Source organism: Neofelis nebulosa, chromosome 8 (genome assembly GCF_028018385.1).
Source record: "Neofelis nebulosa isolate mNeoNeb1 chromosome 8, mNeoNeb1.pri, whole genome shotgun sequence".
Classification (NCBI taxonomy): Eukaryota; Metazoa; Chordata; class Mammalia; order Carnivora; family Felidae; genus Neofelis; species Neofelis nebulosa.
The window spans coordinates 11,243,875-11,258,876 of NC_080789.1; the positions used below are offsets into that span (position 1 = coordinate 11,243,875).

General features: G+C 55.7%; 1 protein-coding gene across 2 annotated transcripts; it reads left to right on the forward strand.

Moving 5' to 3' along the window:
* Nucleotides 1-1,260: 1,260 nt before the first annotated feature.
* CIMIP4 (ciliary microtubule inner protein 4) lies at nucleotides 1,261-14,034 on the forward strand. Of its 2 annotated transcripts, none has more exons than XM_058741394.1 (6): nucleotides 1,261-1,369; nucleotides 4,317-4,376; nucleotides 7,475-7,917; nucleotides 9,758-9,902; nucleotides 13,553-13,663; nucleotides 13,865-14,034. In XM_058741394.1, exons 2-6 carry the CDS (start codon nucleotides 4,355-4,357, stop codon nucleotides 13,960-13,962), a joined length of 819 nt encoding a protein of 272 aa, XP_058597377.1. In that variant the 5' UTR covers nucleotides 1,261-1,369; nucleotides 4,317-4,354; the 3' UTR covers nucleotides 13,963-14,034. The 2 variants fall into 2 exon arrangements, with proteins under 2 accessions (XP_058597377.1, XP_058597378.1); XM_058741395.1 differs by lacking the exon at nucleotides 1,261-1,369 and adding an exon at nucleotides 1,417-1,546.
* The last annotated feature ends 968 nt before the right edge of the window (nucleotides 14,035-15,002 follow it).

Genomic DNA, 15,002 nt, shown 5'->3' on the forward strand with positions numbered 1-15,002 from the left:
TTAGGTCCTTTATTGGAGCCTCGAGTGACCAGAGAATCCTGCTAAGCCATGGCAGGTGCCCTGACCCACAGCAGCTGCCATAATAAATGTGTGCAAAGCGGCTAAGTTTGTGGTAATACTGTTATGCAGCCATAGAAAATTATGGGGCGCCTGGGGGGGCTCAGTCGGTGGAGCCACTGACTTCGGCTCAGGTCATGATCTCACTGTTCGTGAGTTCGAGCCCCGCGTCAGGCTCAGAGCCTGGAGCCTGCTTCGGATTCTGTGTGTCTCTCTCTCAGCCCCTCCCCTGCCTGCGCTCTCTGTCTCTCTCTCTCAAAAATAACATTAAAAAAAAAAAAAAGAAAAGAAAATTAATACAGGCAGGAGAGCAAACCCAGGAGGCGAGGGAGGAGGCAAGAGGTCTGGACTGGGGGCAGGGAGAGATGTGGAGGTGGTTAAGGGCGTGCGAGTCTGGTGTACTTGGAAGGCCTTGCTGATGAGTGGCTTATGAGGTTAACACCCGGCTATAGGCGACGTCTCTCTGTGGCGGGCAATGCGCCAGGCATTTCCCGAAAGCGACTTCGCTCAATCCTCACCCTTGCCCTTGGCGGTGAGCTGTCTCTGTTTCACACGCGAGGAAAGTTCAGCCAAAGAACTTGACCAAAGTCACGCTCTTTTTTTTTTTTCTTTTTTTAATATGTATTATTTATTTTTGAGAGAGAAACAGAGAGAGACAGAGCATGGGCGGGGGAGGGGCCGAGAGAGAGAGAGAGGGAGACACAGAATCCGAGGCAGGCTCCAGGCTCGGAGCTGTCAGCACAGAGCCCGACTCGGGGCTTGAACTCATGGAGATCATGACCTGAGCTGAAGTCGGACGCTCAACCAACGGAGCCACCCAGGTGCCCCACATTCACGCCTTTAGTATTCAAGTCCTTCTAAACTGTCAAACTCCTATACATCCCTCAGAGGCCAGCTCAGATGGCCCCTCCGAGAGCCCTGACTCCTTTCTCCAGACAACACTGATCGCTCTACTTAATCCACTGTGGCTCCGAGAACTTTCTTTCCACCTGATGGCATCCGAGCCCTCCGTGTGTCACATGTGCAGGGCTCGGGAAACATTTTGAGTGGAGACAGAGCAATGCTTGAAGGCCCCTCCTTCCCCTTCAGTACCGGCTTCCCCCCGGCCTCTGTTCCCCGGTGGGGGTGCAGGGGGGCGGGGGGTGCGGGCCCTCTGAGGTAACAGAGCCCTATGTATAGCGGTCACCATGGCGACTTCAGGGAACAGTGGGGGAGGGGAGCGCCCTGGCACCCAGCCAGTTGTCTTCAGGAGCAGGTCTGCCCTGTGGATCTGCGCTCCTGAACTTCAGCTGACATGAGAGAGAGCAGAGAGGTGAGGCAGGGGCCTGTGAGGTGGGCCGGGGGTCTCCCGGGACCCAGGATTTCGCCATCCCTCTCTCTATTCAAGGCCGCTCGTGAGGGAAGAGTGCCCGGGCCCAACCGGACCTCCTTCCCCGTCCTCCTCGACTGACGTCTCTTGGGACCTTTCTTTCCAGATCAGAAACCGGCAGTGAGTCCACACTTCTGTTCCAGCCGGTCCAGGCTGCTATGGACTGGGGGTGTCGCTGGGGCAGATAGGACACTGCTGTGGGCAGTGGGGGGGGACTGGGATGGGGGGGTGGGGACGGGAGCAGACGGCTCACTCGAAGGAGGCAGACGAGGTCGGGCTTGGGTTCGGTCCCACTTGGCTGAGGTCCTATTTCTTTTCTGAGCCTCAGTGTCTCCATCTGGGAAAGAGGGTGAGTTAATTCTTTCCCTGAACACCTGCTTCCTTATGAAGAAGGATTAATCTACTAAATGTAAGAGTGCGTAGCAGATGAGCTGTATTAGTTATCCCTTGCTGTGTAACAAATCACCCCAAAACTTAGTGGCTTAAGAACATTTTTTTTACAAACATTTTTTTTTTTAACATTTATTTATTGTTGAGAGACAGAGAGGGACAGAGCACGAGCAGGGGAGGGGCAGAGAGAGAGGGAGACCCAGAATCCGAAGCAGGCTCCAGGCTCCGAGCCGTCAGCACAGAGCCCAACGCGGGGCTCGAACTCACGGGCCGCGAGATCGTGATCTGAGTTGAAGCCGGACGCTTCACCGACTGAGCCACCCAGGCGCCCCCATGTCTTCTTTTTAAAAAAAAAATTTTTTTTTTTTTTATTTTTTTTTTATTTTTTTTTTATTTTTTATTTATTTATTTTTTTAATTTTTTTTTTCAACGTTTTTTATTTATTTTGGGGACAGAGAGAGACAAAGCATGAACGGGGCAGGGGCAGAGAGAGAGGGAGACACAGAATCAGAAACAGGCTCCAGGCTCCGAGCCATCAGCCCAGAGCCTGACGCGGGGCTCGAACTCACGGACCGCGAGATCGTGACCTGGCTGAAGTCGGACGCTTAACCGACTGCGCCACCCAGGCGCCCCAAAAAAATTTTTTTTTAATGTTTATTTATTTTTGAGACAGAGAGAGACAGAGTGCGAGTGGGGGAGGGGCAGAGACAGAGGGAGACCCAGAATCCGAAACAGGCTCCGGGCTCCGAGCCGTCCGCACAGAGCCCGACGCATGGGCTCGAACCCACGAACCGCGAGGTCGTGACCTGAGCCGAAGTTGGACGCTTCACCGGCTGAGCCACCCGGGTGTCTTCTGAATTTTGGCATCTTTTGGCACCTGAAGAGGATGAGGTTTTGCAAAACCATCAAGTTCTGCCTCTTTTGTGTTTAACGGTGCTTCCTTCAGTGTTTCTTTCCCCTATGATACTTCGCTGCAAGCAGCAGCAAGAAACCGGGAGGCACCTTCCGTGCCTTTGCTTGGAAATCTCCCTTGCTACCTCTCCTGGCGCATCAGTCACATGTCCTGCTTCCCACCTAGCTGTCAAGGACAGTGTCACTAAGTTTCCTTCGCTACCTAACGAGGACACGTCTTCCTCCGGGTTCGAAGAACACGTTCCTCACATCCTTTCGTACATCCTCCAAGCCCAGGTTTCTACTCATTACCCGTTTCAGGCAATTGAGGCCTTTTTCCATCCCGTGCCTCAAACTCTACCCACGCCCCCACCACCGCTTGGTTCCGAAGCCACTCCCACAGTTTTAGGTTGTCACAGCAGCGGCCCATTCTCGGTACTGGAATCCATGCTGGCTATCTATTGCTGCGTGACAAATGACCACAAGGCATAGTCACTTAAGACCGTGTACTTGACGAAAGTACAAATTTATTCTCTCACAGCTTCTGGGGGTCTGGATCTGGAGTGTGGCCGGGCTGGGGCCTCTGGCTCAGGGTCTCCCACGAGCTATAATGAACGTGTCCGCTGGGCTGTGTTCTCATATGAAGGCTCAACCAGGGAAGGATTCACGGCCATGCTCATTCAGGTGAAGGGTCAGGTGGTTCTTTGAGGACCATTGGACCAAGGGTCTCCATTCCTCATGAGCTGTTGGCCTCTCCCCGGGGCAGCTCAAAACATGGCAGCTGTTTGCGGCAGAACAAGGAAGTCGAGAAGAGCCAGAGAGAGAGTGTGAACAAGACAGAAAACACTAGGGGCACCTGGGTGGCCCAGTCTGTTGAGTGTCCGACTTTGGCTCAGGTCACGATCTCACGGTCTGTGAGTTTGAGCCCCACGTCGGGCTCTGTGCTGGCAGCTTGGAGCCTGGAGCCTGCTTCGGATTCTGTGTCTCCCCCTCTCTCTGCCCTTCTCCCACTTGTGCTCTGTCTGTCTGTCTCTCTCTGTCAAAAATAAATAAACATTAAAAAAAATAAACATTAAAAAAATAAAAGACAGAAGGCATTAATCTAACATCTGCTCTCGGCTCTCCTGTGTTGGCCAAGCCGGTTTCCTTCGCTCAGGCTTGAACGACCGGCTGTTAAAATGGACACGTTGTAGGGAGGCAGATGGTCACCAGGATGGGGGGACCTGGGGCAAGACACCCCGCAACCAGGGGCCCGCTGGGGGCTCCCAGGGGAGCACAGGGTGCTGCAGATTGGGGAGAAGTGAAGGAAAAGGCAGCAAAAGGCAAGAGCAAGGCTCAGGGCCTCCAGGCTCTTTGAGAAACGTCTTTGGGGCCCCGGCATTGGAAGTGACTGGGCTTTCCAGAGAGGGCAGAGTGGGCAGGGGTCCAGGAGGCAGGCCAGCGGGGATAGGGGGCTCACTGAATACCAGAGAGCACTGGAAACAGCATGGAGGGGCCCCTGGGTGGGGGCCGGACAGACGACCATGGGCCTTCGTGTTCAGCTCCAGCTCACCCGTCTCTGCAGAGACTGTGTGTCATCTGAGACGACCACGTGTTTCTTGGTCAACAGGACGAAGCTTGGAATTACTTGTCCCAGAACAAGAGTCCATGGACCTGAGCCGCCGAGCAGGTAGGACAGGCTGGCCTGGGATGAGCTCCGCTCGGGCACCCCAGGGGCAGCAGGGAACAGCCCCTTCTCCCCCTCCCTGGGTCTGGGTCTCTGTCTTGCTTGGGTCTCCAGACCCACGGTGGGGCCCTGACTCCCTCTGCATTCTGTTTGAAGACAGAAATCAAAGGCAGGGGAGGAATATCGCTGGCCCCTCCCATCCACCCCTCTGCCGTGTCCTGTCTGCAGGGCTTGGGGGGGGGGGGGTGGTGAGGGGAAGCGTGCGCCCAAGGGCAGGGCTGAGGGACAACCCAGCAGGGGCCCGGCTGGGTGTCCGGAAAGTACATGTAGGTCCTGAGCGAGCCCCGTCCAGGGAGTGGTGTGGCCCAAGGAGGCGAGAAGGGAGTATCCAGGCATGGCGAACAGTGTGGGCAAAAGTCTAGAAGTCAGAAGGCTGGTGCTTTGGTGGAACCTAGAGAAGTCGATATGGCTGGAGAGGCAGAGTGGGGGCCTGACCCCTGCATTGGGGGCTCTGCCCTCAGGACAAGAGGAGGGCTTTCAATGCAGGCGTGACTGGGTCGGGTCAGCTCTGAGAGGGGCCCCATGGTGAGTGGCCTTCCAGTGAGATCGGGGAGGACCCACCTGCTGGAAGCTGTCTCCAAAAATCCAAGGACCCCGGCCTTGTTCAGTCTGGCTCGGATTCCAGCCTCTCCCAGCGAGGTTCTGATGCAGGCGCCGGGAGGGCCCTGGAATCCGCAGATGTGTAAGGAGCGGGGGCGCGATTCTGATCGAGGGCCAAGCTGGGGAAATGAACCACTGACCATATGACCCTTACTCTGCCCATTTTACAGCTGAAGGGATGGAAGGCTCGTAGAGTTGCAGTGAGGTTCCTGAAATGCCAGCGACATTCATTCATTCATTCATTCCTTCGTTCATTTGTTCATTCATTCGTTCATTCATTCATTCCACAAATATGTAGCTCCAAGAGGACAGGGGTTGGCCCTTTAGTTCACTGCTGTGTCCCCAGCACCTGACCTAGCACCTGACGCGGTCCGTGCTCCCTCGGTGGATGGTTAGTGAATACGGGCTCTCTGAACCAGGGTCCGGCGAGTGAAGCTCTTGTCACCCCAAAGGGCTGGCAGAGGGTGGGCGGGCAGTTCCGCTGTAACTTGCGGATAGATGAGGCAGTCGGGCTCATCCTGGGAGAAACGGGGAGCCCTGCCCCTTGAGTCCTGAGCTCAGCATCCTGTGCTCAGCCCCAGGTCCCCCACGGGCAGGAGGAGGGACCGTGGTTGATGAGGTGGGCGCTGAGCGCACCCCATACTCTGCCTCCGCTCTGTTGAGAAGGGTGCCCGTCCCCATCCTCGGCCGTCCCCAGAGGCGCGCCCATTTGTTCGCTGGGGCGGAAGCAGGACTGGATGGAGGGAAGGCCATCTGGTCCGGCCTCAGGAACAGGTTCTCCCTCTGCCTTTTGTGTGGATGACAAAGGAGCAAGAATGGAAGGGCATCTGATTTCATCGGTGGGGGGCAGGAAGGAAGGCAAGCTTTTTCTAAAGGCGCTGCGGCCCCCCCCCGCCCCCCCCCCCCCGCCCCAGCCCCGGGGAAGGGTCTACAGCTCCTCATGGTGGGGGGGGGGGGCGAGAGGGGCTTACACAGAGCACCACCACCCCTTGGTGACGGCGCCCCGCGAGAGTGAAATGAAACCCCCAGTGACCGGGAGTCAAAACCCGCTGCTGTCCAGCGGCCTTCTCTGGAAAAGAAGCCTGGAACATTCTGAATGCCCACCCGCGGGGCAGCTGCGAAGTCCTGCCCAGTTAGGTCTGTGTCTGCCGCCGTAAGTCAATCCCCGAGGCACAGTGGTGCGTTTTTTACCAGCAAGTTAACAAAGCAACAGGTAGAATCCCATCTCCTTTGTAAACAAAAGCGAAGCAAAACTATGTATCCTTCAGGAGGGCTGGAGGAGCCGTGTAGAATGCTTTGGAGGGAAGCTCCCCAAACGCATTTGCAGCCGTAACCTGGGATTGAAGACTGGGGAGCAGGGGTGAGGCTGAGGCTGTGTGGAGAAAGGGAAAAGCCCAGGGTGGTGAGACGTGTGTGCAGCCTGCGGCCAGGCCAGCCTGGGGTGGGTGTCAGGGAGGATTCTTGGTGAGACAGCATTTGAAGGAACCGAAGGGTAGGGTTTTGACTCCGGGAGAAGGAAGGGCAGGACTTCCAGGTGGCGGAACCAGCCTGGGGGGGGGGGGGCGCCCACCGAGCTGGGTGGTGGGGTATTACAAGGTGGGGGTGGGGCAGGGGCTGCCGTTTGGTGGGAGCCAGGGGTGGGTGAAGAGAATGCGGCCAGCGGGCTGGGACTCGAAGTCCGGGCCAGAATGCGCGGCTGCTGGTGGGAGAGCCTGAGATGGCTGGGGTGATGCCACCTGCAGAGTGAAAACAGCAGAAGGAAGCGGGGGTTGGGGGGGCAGCTCTGAATGGGGAGCAAGGACCTGGCCCCTCCAGCTCCATGACCGGGCCAAGCCAAGGAAGCCCTCTGCCAACTTCCCTCTGCCAAGCTGCTGGCTTTCTTCACTGGATCACGGTGGGGTTCAAAGCCGGGAAGAGAACTAATCAAACGGAGCTAGGTTCACCAAAGCACCACGGAGAGGTCAAGGTCACACGCGGCCAGGCCTCAGGGCTGCAGCTCCTGTTGTCAAAACCAGGGTGGGTTGAGCCTGTCCCGTGGGAGGCCTGGCCAACGGAGCCACCGTCTTCCTCGGTCTCTCCTGATTTCTCACCTGTGCTTCCGCTGGCTGCTGTGACCGCTCTCTGTCCCCGTCCTTTTGACCGTCCCTTTGACGCGGGCTGGCTAGGTCCGAGGACCCGGAGAGGTCCCGCCGGACCAGCCAAGAGGGCCCTCGGCTCTGCACGGGATGGAAATGAAACGCAAGCCGAGAGGAAGTGAGAGCAGAGTTTGTTGAAGGTGCAGAGAGAGATGCAGAGGCAGACAGAATGTCCGGGAGGCTCGGGAGGCTTGGAAAGGAGAGGAGAGGGAGTGTCGTTGCCCCATTGCCGTCTCCCTCCCTGTCCCCCACTCTGCATTTATCTGTCTCCTTCCCTCCCTCCCCTCCCTCTCTCCCCCTGTTCAGGTACCACCACTTTGACCAGGGCCCATCTGAACCACGAGGGAGGCCAGCAGGACATGGACCCCTGGAGAACTGCCTGCAGCCCTGTGGGCACCTCCAAGTTCAAGTACCAGGCCCCAGTCTCCCCACAGCAGAGTCTGTACCAGGGAGGCAGCCCCCTAAGGCAGATCCACTTGGAGGAGATCCGACCTCCACCCCCAACGGCCATCAGTAGGGACTCTCTGTCCTCGGGGTTGGACCCACAGTGTGTGTCTCCGAGGAAGGCAGATTACAGACCCTCCTCGAGGGAGAGCAGGGCTTCTATCCGAGAGGGGGCTCCGCTGTGCCAGGGACTGAAGGAAGGTCCCAACGCGGGAGCCCAGGACCAGGAGAGCAGCGTCATTCCTGACAACATTCGTCACAAGTTTGGGAGCAACATGGAGGACGAGCTGGTCTCTGAGGAGCAGGTATCAGAGCGGGCACAGGAGGCTGAGGGCGGCAGGTGGGTTCAGCGTGGAGACTTAGGGGGACCCCCAAGGAGCCTGCCCTCAAGTACAGAGTCTCTATGATAGTATCATTGACGAGTGCTGGCTGTGCACTTGCCTCTTCTGGCCCTTACGGACTTTTCAGCGTTAAGTCTGGTGTTCGGATTAGAGGCTTTTAACTGGGACCAGTCTCCTGAAGGAGACCGCGTTGAGTGGATGGAGAGCACTGGCTGGGACTCAGAAGATTTGGGCTTGAGCCCTGGCTCTGCCCCTGAATGCTGGGTGACTTTGGACAAGTTACTTCCCCTCTCGGGGCTCCGGTCCCTACATCTGTAAAGGGAGGCAGCTGGACGACATCGGGCTGGCAAACACGTGACACGCATACCACCCCGTTCCTATCCTGCACACGGCAGACATCGCTAGTCGATGCCGGCACTGTTCCCCACCTGATAGGTCATTCAGTGGAGTCCCTACTGATCAACTGAAAAGTTGACATAAAACTGCTCTTTCTGGTCAAACGCTAAGAGCTCTCCTGGTCTGGCGTTTTGAGACATATTTTCTTTTCTTTTTTTAACGTTTATTTTTGAGACAGAGAGAGAGAGAGAGACGGAGCATGAGCGGGGGAGGGTCAGAGAGAGAGAGGGAGACACAGAATCCGAAGCAGGCTCCAGGCTCTGAGCTGTCAGCACAGAGCCCGCCGCGGGGCTCGAACTCACGGACCGCGAGATCATGACCGGAGCCGAAGTCGGACGCTTCACCGACTGAACCACCCAGGCGTCCCTTGAGAGATGTTTTTCAAAGCCATCATCTCGACCCTCACATGGTGCGAGTTATGGCTTCTTTTTTGAACAGATGGTACAAGAGAAGTTCAGAGAGGTGCCGTGAGCCACTTGGGGTCACAATGAGCAAGAGGGGTTGCAAGGATCACAAAGGCTGTGGGCCAGGCCCCCCTCTGCTTTGTCATCACAAGGTGTGGTACCCACACCCACCTGCTAGTCTGGGAAGTCACAATCCCAAGCGTCTTGAGGACCTTGCCCCAACCTGAGGTTGGCTCTGTGATCACTACCTGTCACTGCCCCTCTCGGCCTCAGAAAGGTGTCATTTCGCCCTTTGGTCATCATTGTCCTGGGCCTGAATAGGGACCTGGCTTTTCTGTCTAGCTTTGACACAACACAGATGTCACCGAGCCAGCAAATATCAGAGCTGGAAGCTACTTCAATGACCATCCAGTTTGGCCCCCACCCCCATTTTTTACAAGTAGGGAAACTGAGGCCCAGAGAGGGGCAGGGACTCGCCCGATGTCAACAGCTGGGTTATGGCAGAACTGGGACTCCCACCCCGGTTTCCTGGTTCCTCAGCCAGTCTGAGCCTCGGTTCCGCGCCACAGGAGGGGGTTGGCCCTGATGAAATCTGAGGGGCCACCCAGAGCTGACCTGGGTGATGCCTCGGTTCTCGGGGCTCTGTGGTTCACCAACTGTGACAGCAGGGCGAGTCCTGCCCCGAGGCTCGAGTTCCTCATGTATAAAAGGGCAGGAAGAATATTACCTTATGAAGACCTCTCCTGATGGTGTATACATTAGGTGCTCAAAACAAGGAAGAGGCTCTATGATCATTACCGTCTCCGATGCCCATGTGGCACGTGGGGACGTGTGAGTGGTGGAGGGCCTTCAGGTCTCCCAGTCCCTGGTCCCGGGCCTGGTTGAAGGCTGCAGGGTAGGGGTGGGGTAGGAGGTGGCGAGGGCAGGGTGAGAGGGAGGAGGAGTTGGAGGGGAGCTAGGGGGCTGACCCTGCTTCCCTGGTCTCTTCCTCACTCGCCGCGCAGGCTCAAAGGGCCATCGGTGAAGGCTCTGAGGGCCAGAAGAGGGCCACCTCGTGGCCCAGCAGGACCCAGAGTCCCATGGGAATCAACGCCATCTTCTCAGACTACTATGATCTGGGCTACAACATGCGGTCCAACTTGTTTCAAGGTCAGGCCAAAGGGCAAGGGCGGAGGTTGCCAGGCATAGTGGCAGGGGTATTCACCCCTTCCCGGACCCCTATGGGGTCTGAGACCTAGGACTCATTCCCAGGGACACTCATTTCACAGCCACCAAGGGCCCTCTCTGGACCAGGCCCTGTGCCGCGTGCTGGGAATGTCCAGGCTCCAGGCACATCTGTCCTCCCCATGCAGACGACCCATCCCAGTTGGCAAACAGTCCCTCACTCCCTCCGACGCCTCCGGTGTCCTAATCTGGTCACAGTGCCGACAATATCGGGCTTCCTAGGTTCAAAGCTCAGCTCTGCCACTCCCTGGGTGTGGCCTCAGGCAAGATCCTTCACCTCTCTCGGCCTCAGTCACCTCCTTGGCACCGTGGGGATAATAATGATGCTGTGGCCCTCAGTGGGTCAGTGACGGGATTCTGAAGTGCCGCGTGAAGCCGCTTGGCCTGGGGCTCCAAGTGAGTAGCTGGCCGGCCATTAGTTTTCCTTCCCAGCACGGGTGGTGGCAGCACCAGGGGGACCGGGCCGGTTGGAGATCTGGACATCTTACAGGGCTGCTAAGGGACAGCCACAGTCAGGTCTGTTTGGGGGCAGAACTATTAGCTCATTTCACAGGTGCATTGGAAAGTTTGCCCAAGACCTCTCAGTAACAGGAGCTACATCAGAGCTCACACCCATGGTTTTCTTCTGCCTCCAAAGCCCCAGTCTTTCAGGTCCCCTCCCCACCGGGACCCTGTTCCCAAGGGCTAACGGATTGCTCAGACGAGGGTCCGCTCCGCGGCCATCGTGCAGGGGGCTTCTCTCTGCCCCCACGTTCGAGTTCGGCCTCACTGCCACATATGACCTCTGTCTGGCCCTCTTCTTTCCTCCCTCTGTCACACCAGGCCCTCTCCAGCATCCCCAGGGCCGGGCAGACCTCCTCACTTGGCTCCGATCCCCGTCACCCAAGGAACCAGACAGCCACTGGAAGCCTTCCTGGCTTTTTCTTTGAGCCTGGAAGAGGGGTGGTGCTGGGGGAGGGAGAGAGAATACAGCTCAGCTTGTCCTCTGCTCCAGATCTCAGGGGCCCTGCCTTCCACTCGTCTCTGTAACAGTAATCACCCATTGGCACACACACCCTTGTGGGGTAATGTCCACACAAAGGGAAAAGAATAGTATCAAAAGCCTCCGGGCGCCCATCACCAGCCAGAGAGACACAGCCTTGGCAGGGCTGGTGCTGGAGCCACTCCCACCAGCTTGCACCAGCTCACAAGAGTCCCTTGTTAAATTTCCCTTAACTGATGGGCATCGCAGTGCTATTTTACTAGTACCTGTACTCTGGAAATTGGCAAGGGCCGTCCACTTGGGCTTCACCTTCAGCACCAACTCCCGGTGAGCTTTGCCCGTGTGTCCCTTTCGTTTCCACTCACTCTGTCTGCCTTACGCTAGCTGTTTCAGGTTGTGGTTGAACAAGAGCGAGGGAGAGGAGGGGGCGCCCGGCTGGCTCGTTCAGTTAAGCGCCCGGCTCTTGATTTCAGCTCAGGTCATGATCTCACGGTTCGTGGGTTCAAGCCCCGCATCGAGCTCTGTGCCGACTGTGAGGAGCCTGCTTGGGATTCTCTCTCTCTGTCCCTCCACCACTCATGCTTTCTCTCTCAAAATAAATAAATAAACTTGAGAGAGAGAGAGAGAGAGAGAGAGAGAGAACGTCAGAAAGGCAAAGAGCTGGGTGGGGAAAGCCGCCAGAAAGTCTTTCCTCTTGAGGGGTTGGGAAGCCAGGGGAGGGTCTCAAGCAGGAGAATGGCATGTTTTTGACTTAGGTTGAAGGACCATTCTAGCTGCCGTTGAGAACTGTGGCAGGGTTGCTGGGGCAGAAACAGGGAGACCGGTGAGGGATTGACTATAAAGATCCAGGTGGGGCAGATGATGGAGGCTTGGTCTAGGGAGCAGGGCTGGGACCCTGCACAACTCGGGAGGCACCAGTGTGCAATATGGCGGCCCAGGGAGGCCAGGCTGAACGTGGCCTGATGTACTAGGTGCCTGGGTATCTGTGCAAGCTAGAGCACGCGGGATATGTCAATAAATGGATTTGGGGTGTAGGAGAGAGGAATGAAGGTGGATTCCAAGGTTTTTGATCTGAAAAGCTGGGAGGATGGAATTACTATTTCCTGAGAAAGAAAGTTCCAGAAAGACTGGGTTGAAGACATCCTACCCCGTGTGAGTCTTAAAGAAAATCTCTTACAGAGTCTTCTAAAATATTTAGTTTTGCTTTTCACACTTGGGTCCCTAATCCCCCTGGAGTTGATTTCTGTTGTCAGTGAGAAGTAGGGATTCCTGTTTAATTCTTCCTTTATGTGGATTACCAACTCTCCCAATACCTTTTACTGAATAGTCCCGCCTTTCCCCCCCAGTGACCCACAGTGGTTCCACTGGTGTCCACCAAGCTTCCACATGTGCAGGGGTCAGTTTCCAGGCCCTCCGTCCTGCCCACTGTCCAATGTTATGCTTTTAATGACCAAGTATGAGAGGTAGTCCAGTATCTGGTTGGGCAGGTATCAGCCCCCCTCTCCATCACGACTACCAGCATTAAAGCCTTGGCTAGTCTAGGTCCTTGATTCCTCCACAGAGATTTTAGAAGCAGCTTGTCTATTTCTACAAAAAACAAACGAAACAAAAGCCCTTTTGAGATCTTAGCTGGAAGTATGTCGAATCTATAGCCTCAAATTAGGGGCAACCATCTGCTTTATGATAAGGTTCCCCCTCTCTGTGCTGCATTCTAGTTAATTTCCTTGTCTATATCTTCCCGCTGGCCATTTTTTCTTAGCTGCATTTAATCTACTATTTTCCCTGTCCCCTGAATGTGCCTTTAAACATTCAGATGCTAATTTTCAAATTTAGAAGAAGAGAGAACAATGAAATGGCTACATGTCGCACTCAGAACCCAGCTTTGACAATTCTTAACACGTGACCAATCTTGTTCCATTGTTTCTCCCACCCACCCGTTGGCCTGCCCTGTGTTATTTCAAAGCTAATCCCAGACCTCTTGTCATCCACTGAACTTAATTTTCAATTACTATATGTTTCATTTTCTGAGGTCCCATTTGCTTCTTTTCCTAATCTATTCTTTCTGGGTAGTTTCTTATTCTTTGCTTATTCTTTTTGTCTCTCGTGACTTGAAACATTAAATTCATTTGTTTCCCATTCTGTGACCGATCATTTGAATCCTTGCTATCTTTGGGGATTTGGTCCTCTGTTTGGTGTTTCTGCTGACTTTTGATCATGGTAACTTATTTCTTTTGTGTGTGTGTGTGTGGTTTAACTGTACGCATAGAAATACATTTTCTGAAAAATGGACATATTGATTGCCCCATGCCAGATGCTCCAATGAATCTCCAGTAATGTGATCTTCCCAGTCTTGCAAGAAAATGTTATTCCTTTGGATAGAGGAAGAGGCCAAAGCTCTGAGAGGTTAAACACTGGCCTGAAGTCACACTCCATGAATGGCAGAGCTGGTGTTTGAACCCAGGCCCACCTCCTCACACCCTTACCTTCCACAGTCCACCATCCATTGGGGAAATTGACATCCAGGTATGAAACCCTGAGTGCCTGACCTTCGTGGACTTGAGGCTTCTGGGGATTTCTTTATGGGGTTCCACAGGGGCCTCCGAGGAGACAACGAGCCTTATGAAGGCCTCCTACACCCCAGAGGTGATTGAGAAATCAGTGAGGGACATAGATCACTGGCATGGCAGGAAGACGGATGATCTGGGTATGTTCAGGGCTGCGGTGAGGGAGGCGGGCGCTCCCCTACCCGGGCAGGGTGTGTTGGCCCCAAGGTTGGGAAAGAAGCCACAGCAACAGGTAAAGCTCTGGGGCGGGCCTGGAAGAGGCATGGATCACTGCTGGGGCCCCGGGGCACTCCAGAGATCCTCTGGATGATCTGAGCTGGCTCCTTCCCTGCTCTCTGCAGGCCGGTGGCACCAGAAAAGTGCTATGAATATGAACTTACAGAAAGCACTGGATGAGAAATACGGAGAGAAGGGCAAAAGCAGAAACTCAAAGTACTAGATACGACCGAGAAGAGGTGCCTTCCACTCCAAGAAATGGCAAAGAATAAAGAAAGGCACCCGTCTGAATGTTCTCTTTGTGATGCCTCCCTTTCATGTTGGGGTGGGGGCTGATGTGAGGTGCTGGAGAGGCCAGCTGAGGGAGGAGAGAAGCCCGGAGGGGCCAAACTCACCCCAGACCTTCCCCTTAGACACGCACCCCTTCCCTCATAATTCCCGGGCAGGATGTGGGAGCCGAGGGGTAGGCACCCATACCCTGTGGGAGGGGCCTCACAGTGGTCCCTGCGGGAACTGAACCTTGGATGACTTCCCTAGCTGAACCCCAATTACTTCCAGACACCCATTCCTCCCCCAGGAGCCCCTGGACTTGAGAAGAATCAAACATGCCCCTCCTCCAAGGCAGGGGTGGGTTTGATTGGTCTCAGGGTAAGTTTTACCCCTCCCCCCCCACACAAACTGATTGGTTCAGAAATGGGCGTATGACTCAGTTTGGGCCAATGAGAAGCAAGGAGAGGTGGGAGCGCGGAGCCCTCTGGGAAATTCTTTTCTCCGCCCCGCCCCGGGAGAGCTGGGGGAGCATCTCTCTCCCGCGCCGCTGCCGCCGCCGTGTAGAGGGAGGAAGACGCAGGGCAGACCGCAGCTGGCAGACAGTCTGGGAGCGGGGTGGGGGGGAATCGAAGACGCCGCGGCACAATGTGGGTTGTCCGCGACCTCGCTGAGCTGCCCCATCCCCCTGGCCGGAAGCCGCCGCCTCTGGGCTTCTTATCGTTGGAGCCTGGGCAACTTTGCATTGTTTAAGCCAAAGTCATCCTTAACCAGTCACGATCCCCGGAGGACCTGGGAATTGGGTTCCCAGGGAAGAGTCCCCCCCCCCCCCCGAGATGGGGTTGCAGGTTAGACAGTCACGTCTACCAGCTGATCCTGAAGTTCTTTTTTTGTTTGTTTGTTTTTTGTTTTGTTTTTTTACCTGGTGGGTCCCCAAGCCAGCAGCTCACCCCACCCCGCATGCCACTGACGTGCACTCTCTACACCTGTCCCACT

What these genes read in the sequence shown, in the direction of transcription:
- CIMIP4 (XM_058741394.1), top strand. Translation starts at nt 4,355, where the DNA reads ATGGACCTGAGCCGCCGAGCAG. An exon ending in GCGGTCCAACTTGTTTCAAG is followed by an intron (nt 9,903 to 13,552) that starts GTCAGGCCAAAG and finishes GGGGTTCCACAG; the next exon opens with GGGCCTCCGAGGAGACAACG. An exon ending in CAGGAAGACGGATGATCTGG is followed by an intron (nt 13,664 to 13,864) that starts GTATGTTCAGGG and finishes TGCTCTCTGCAG; the next exon opens with GCCGGTGGCACCAGAAAAGT.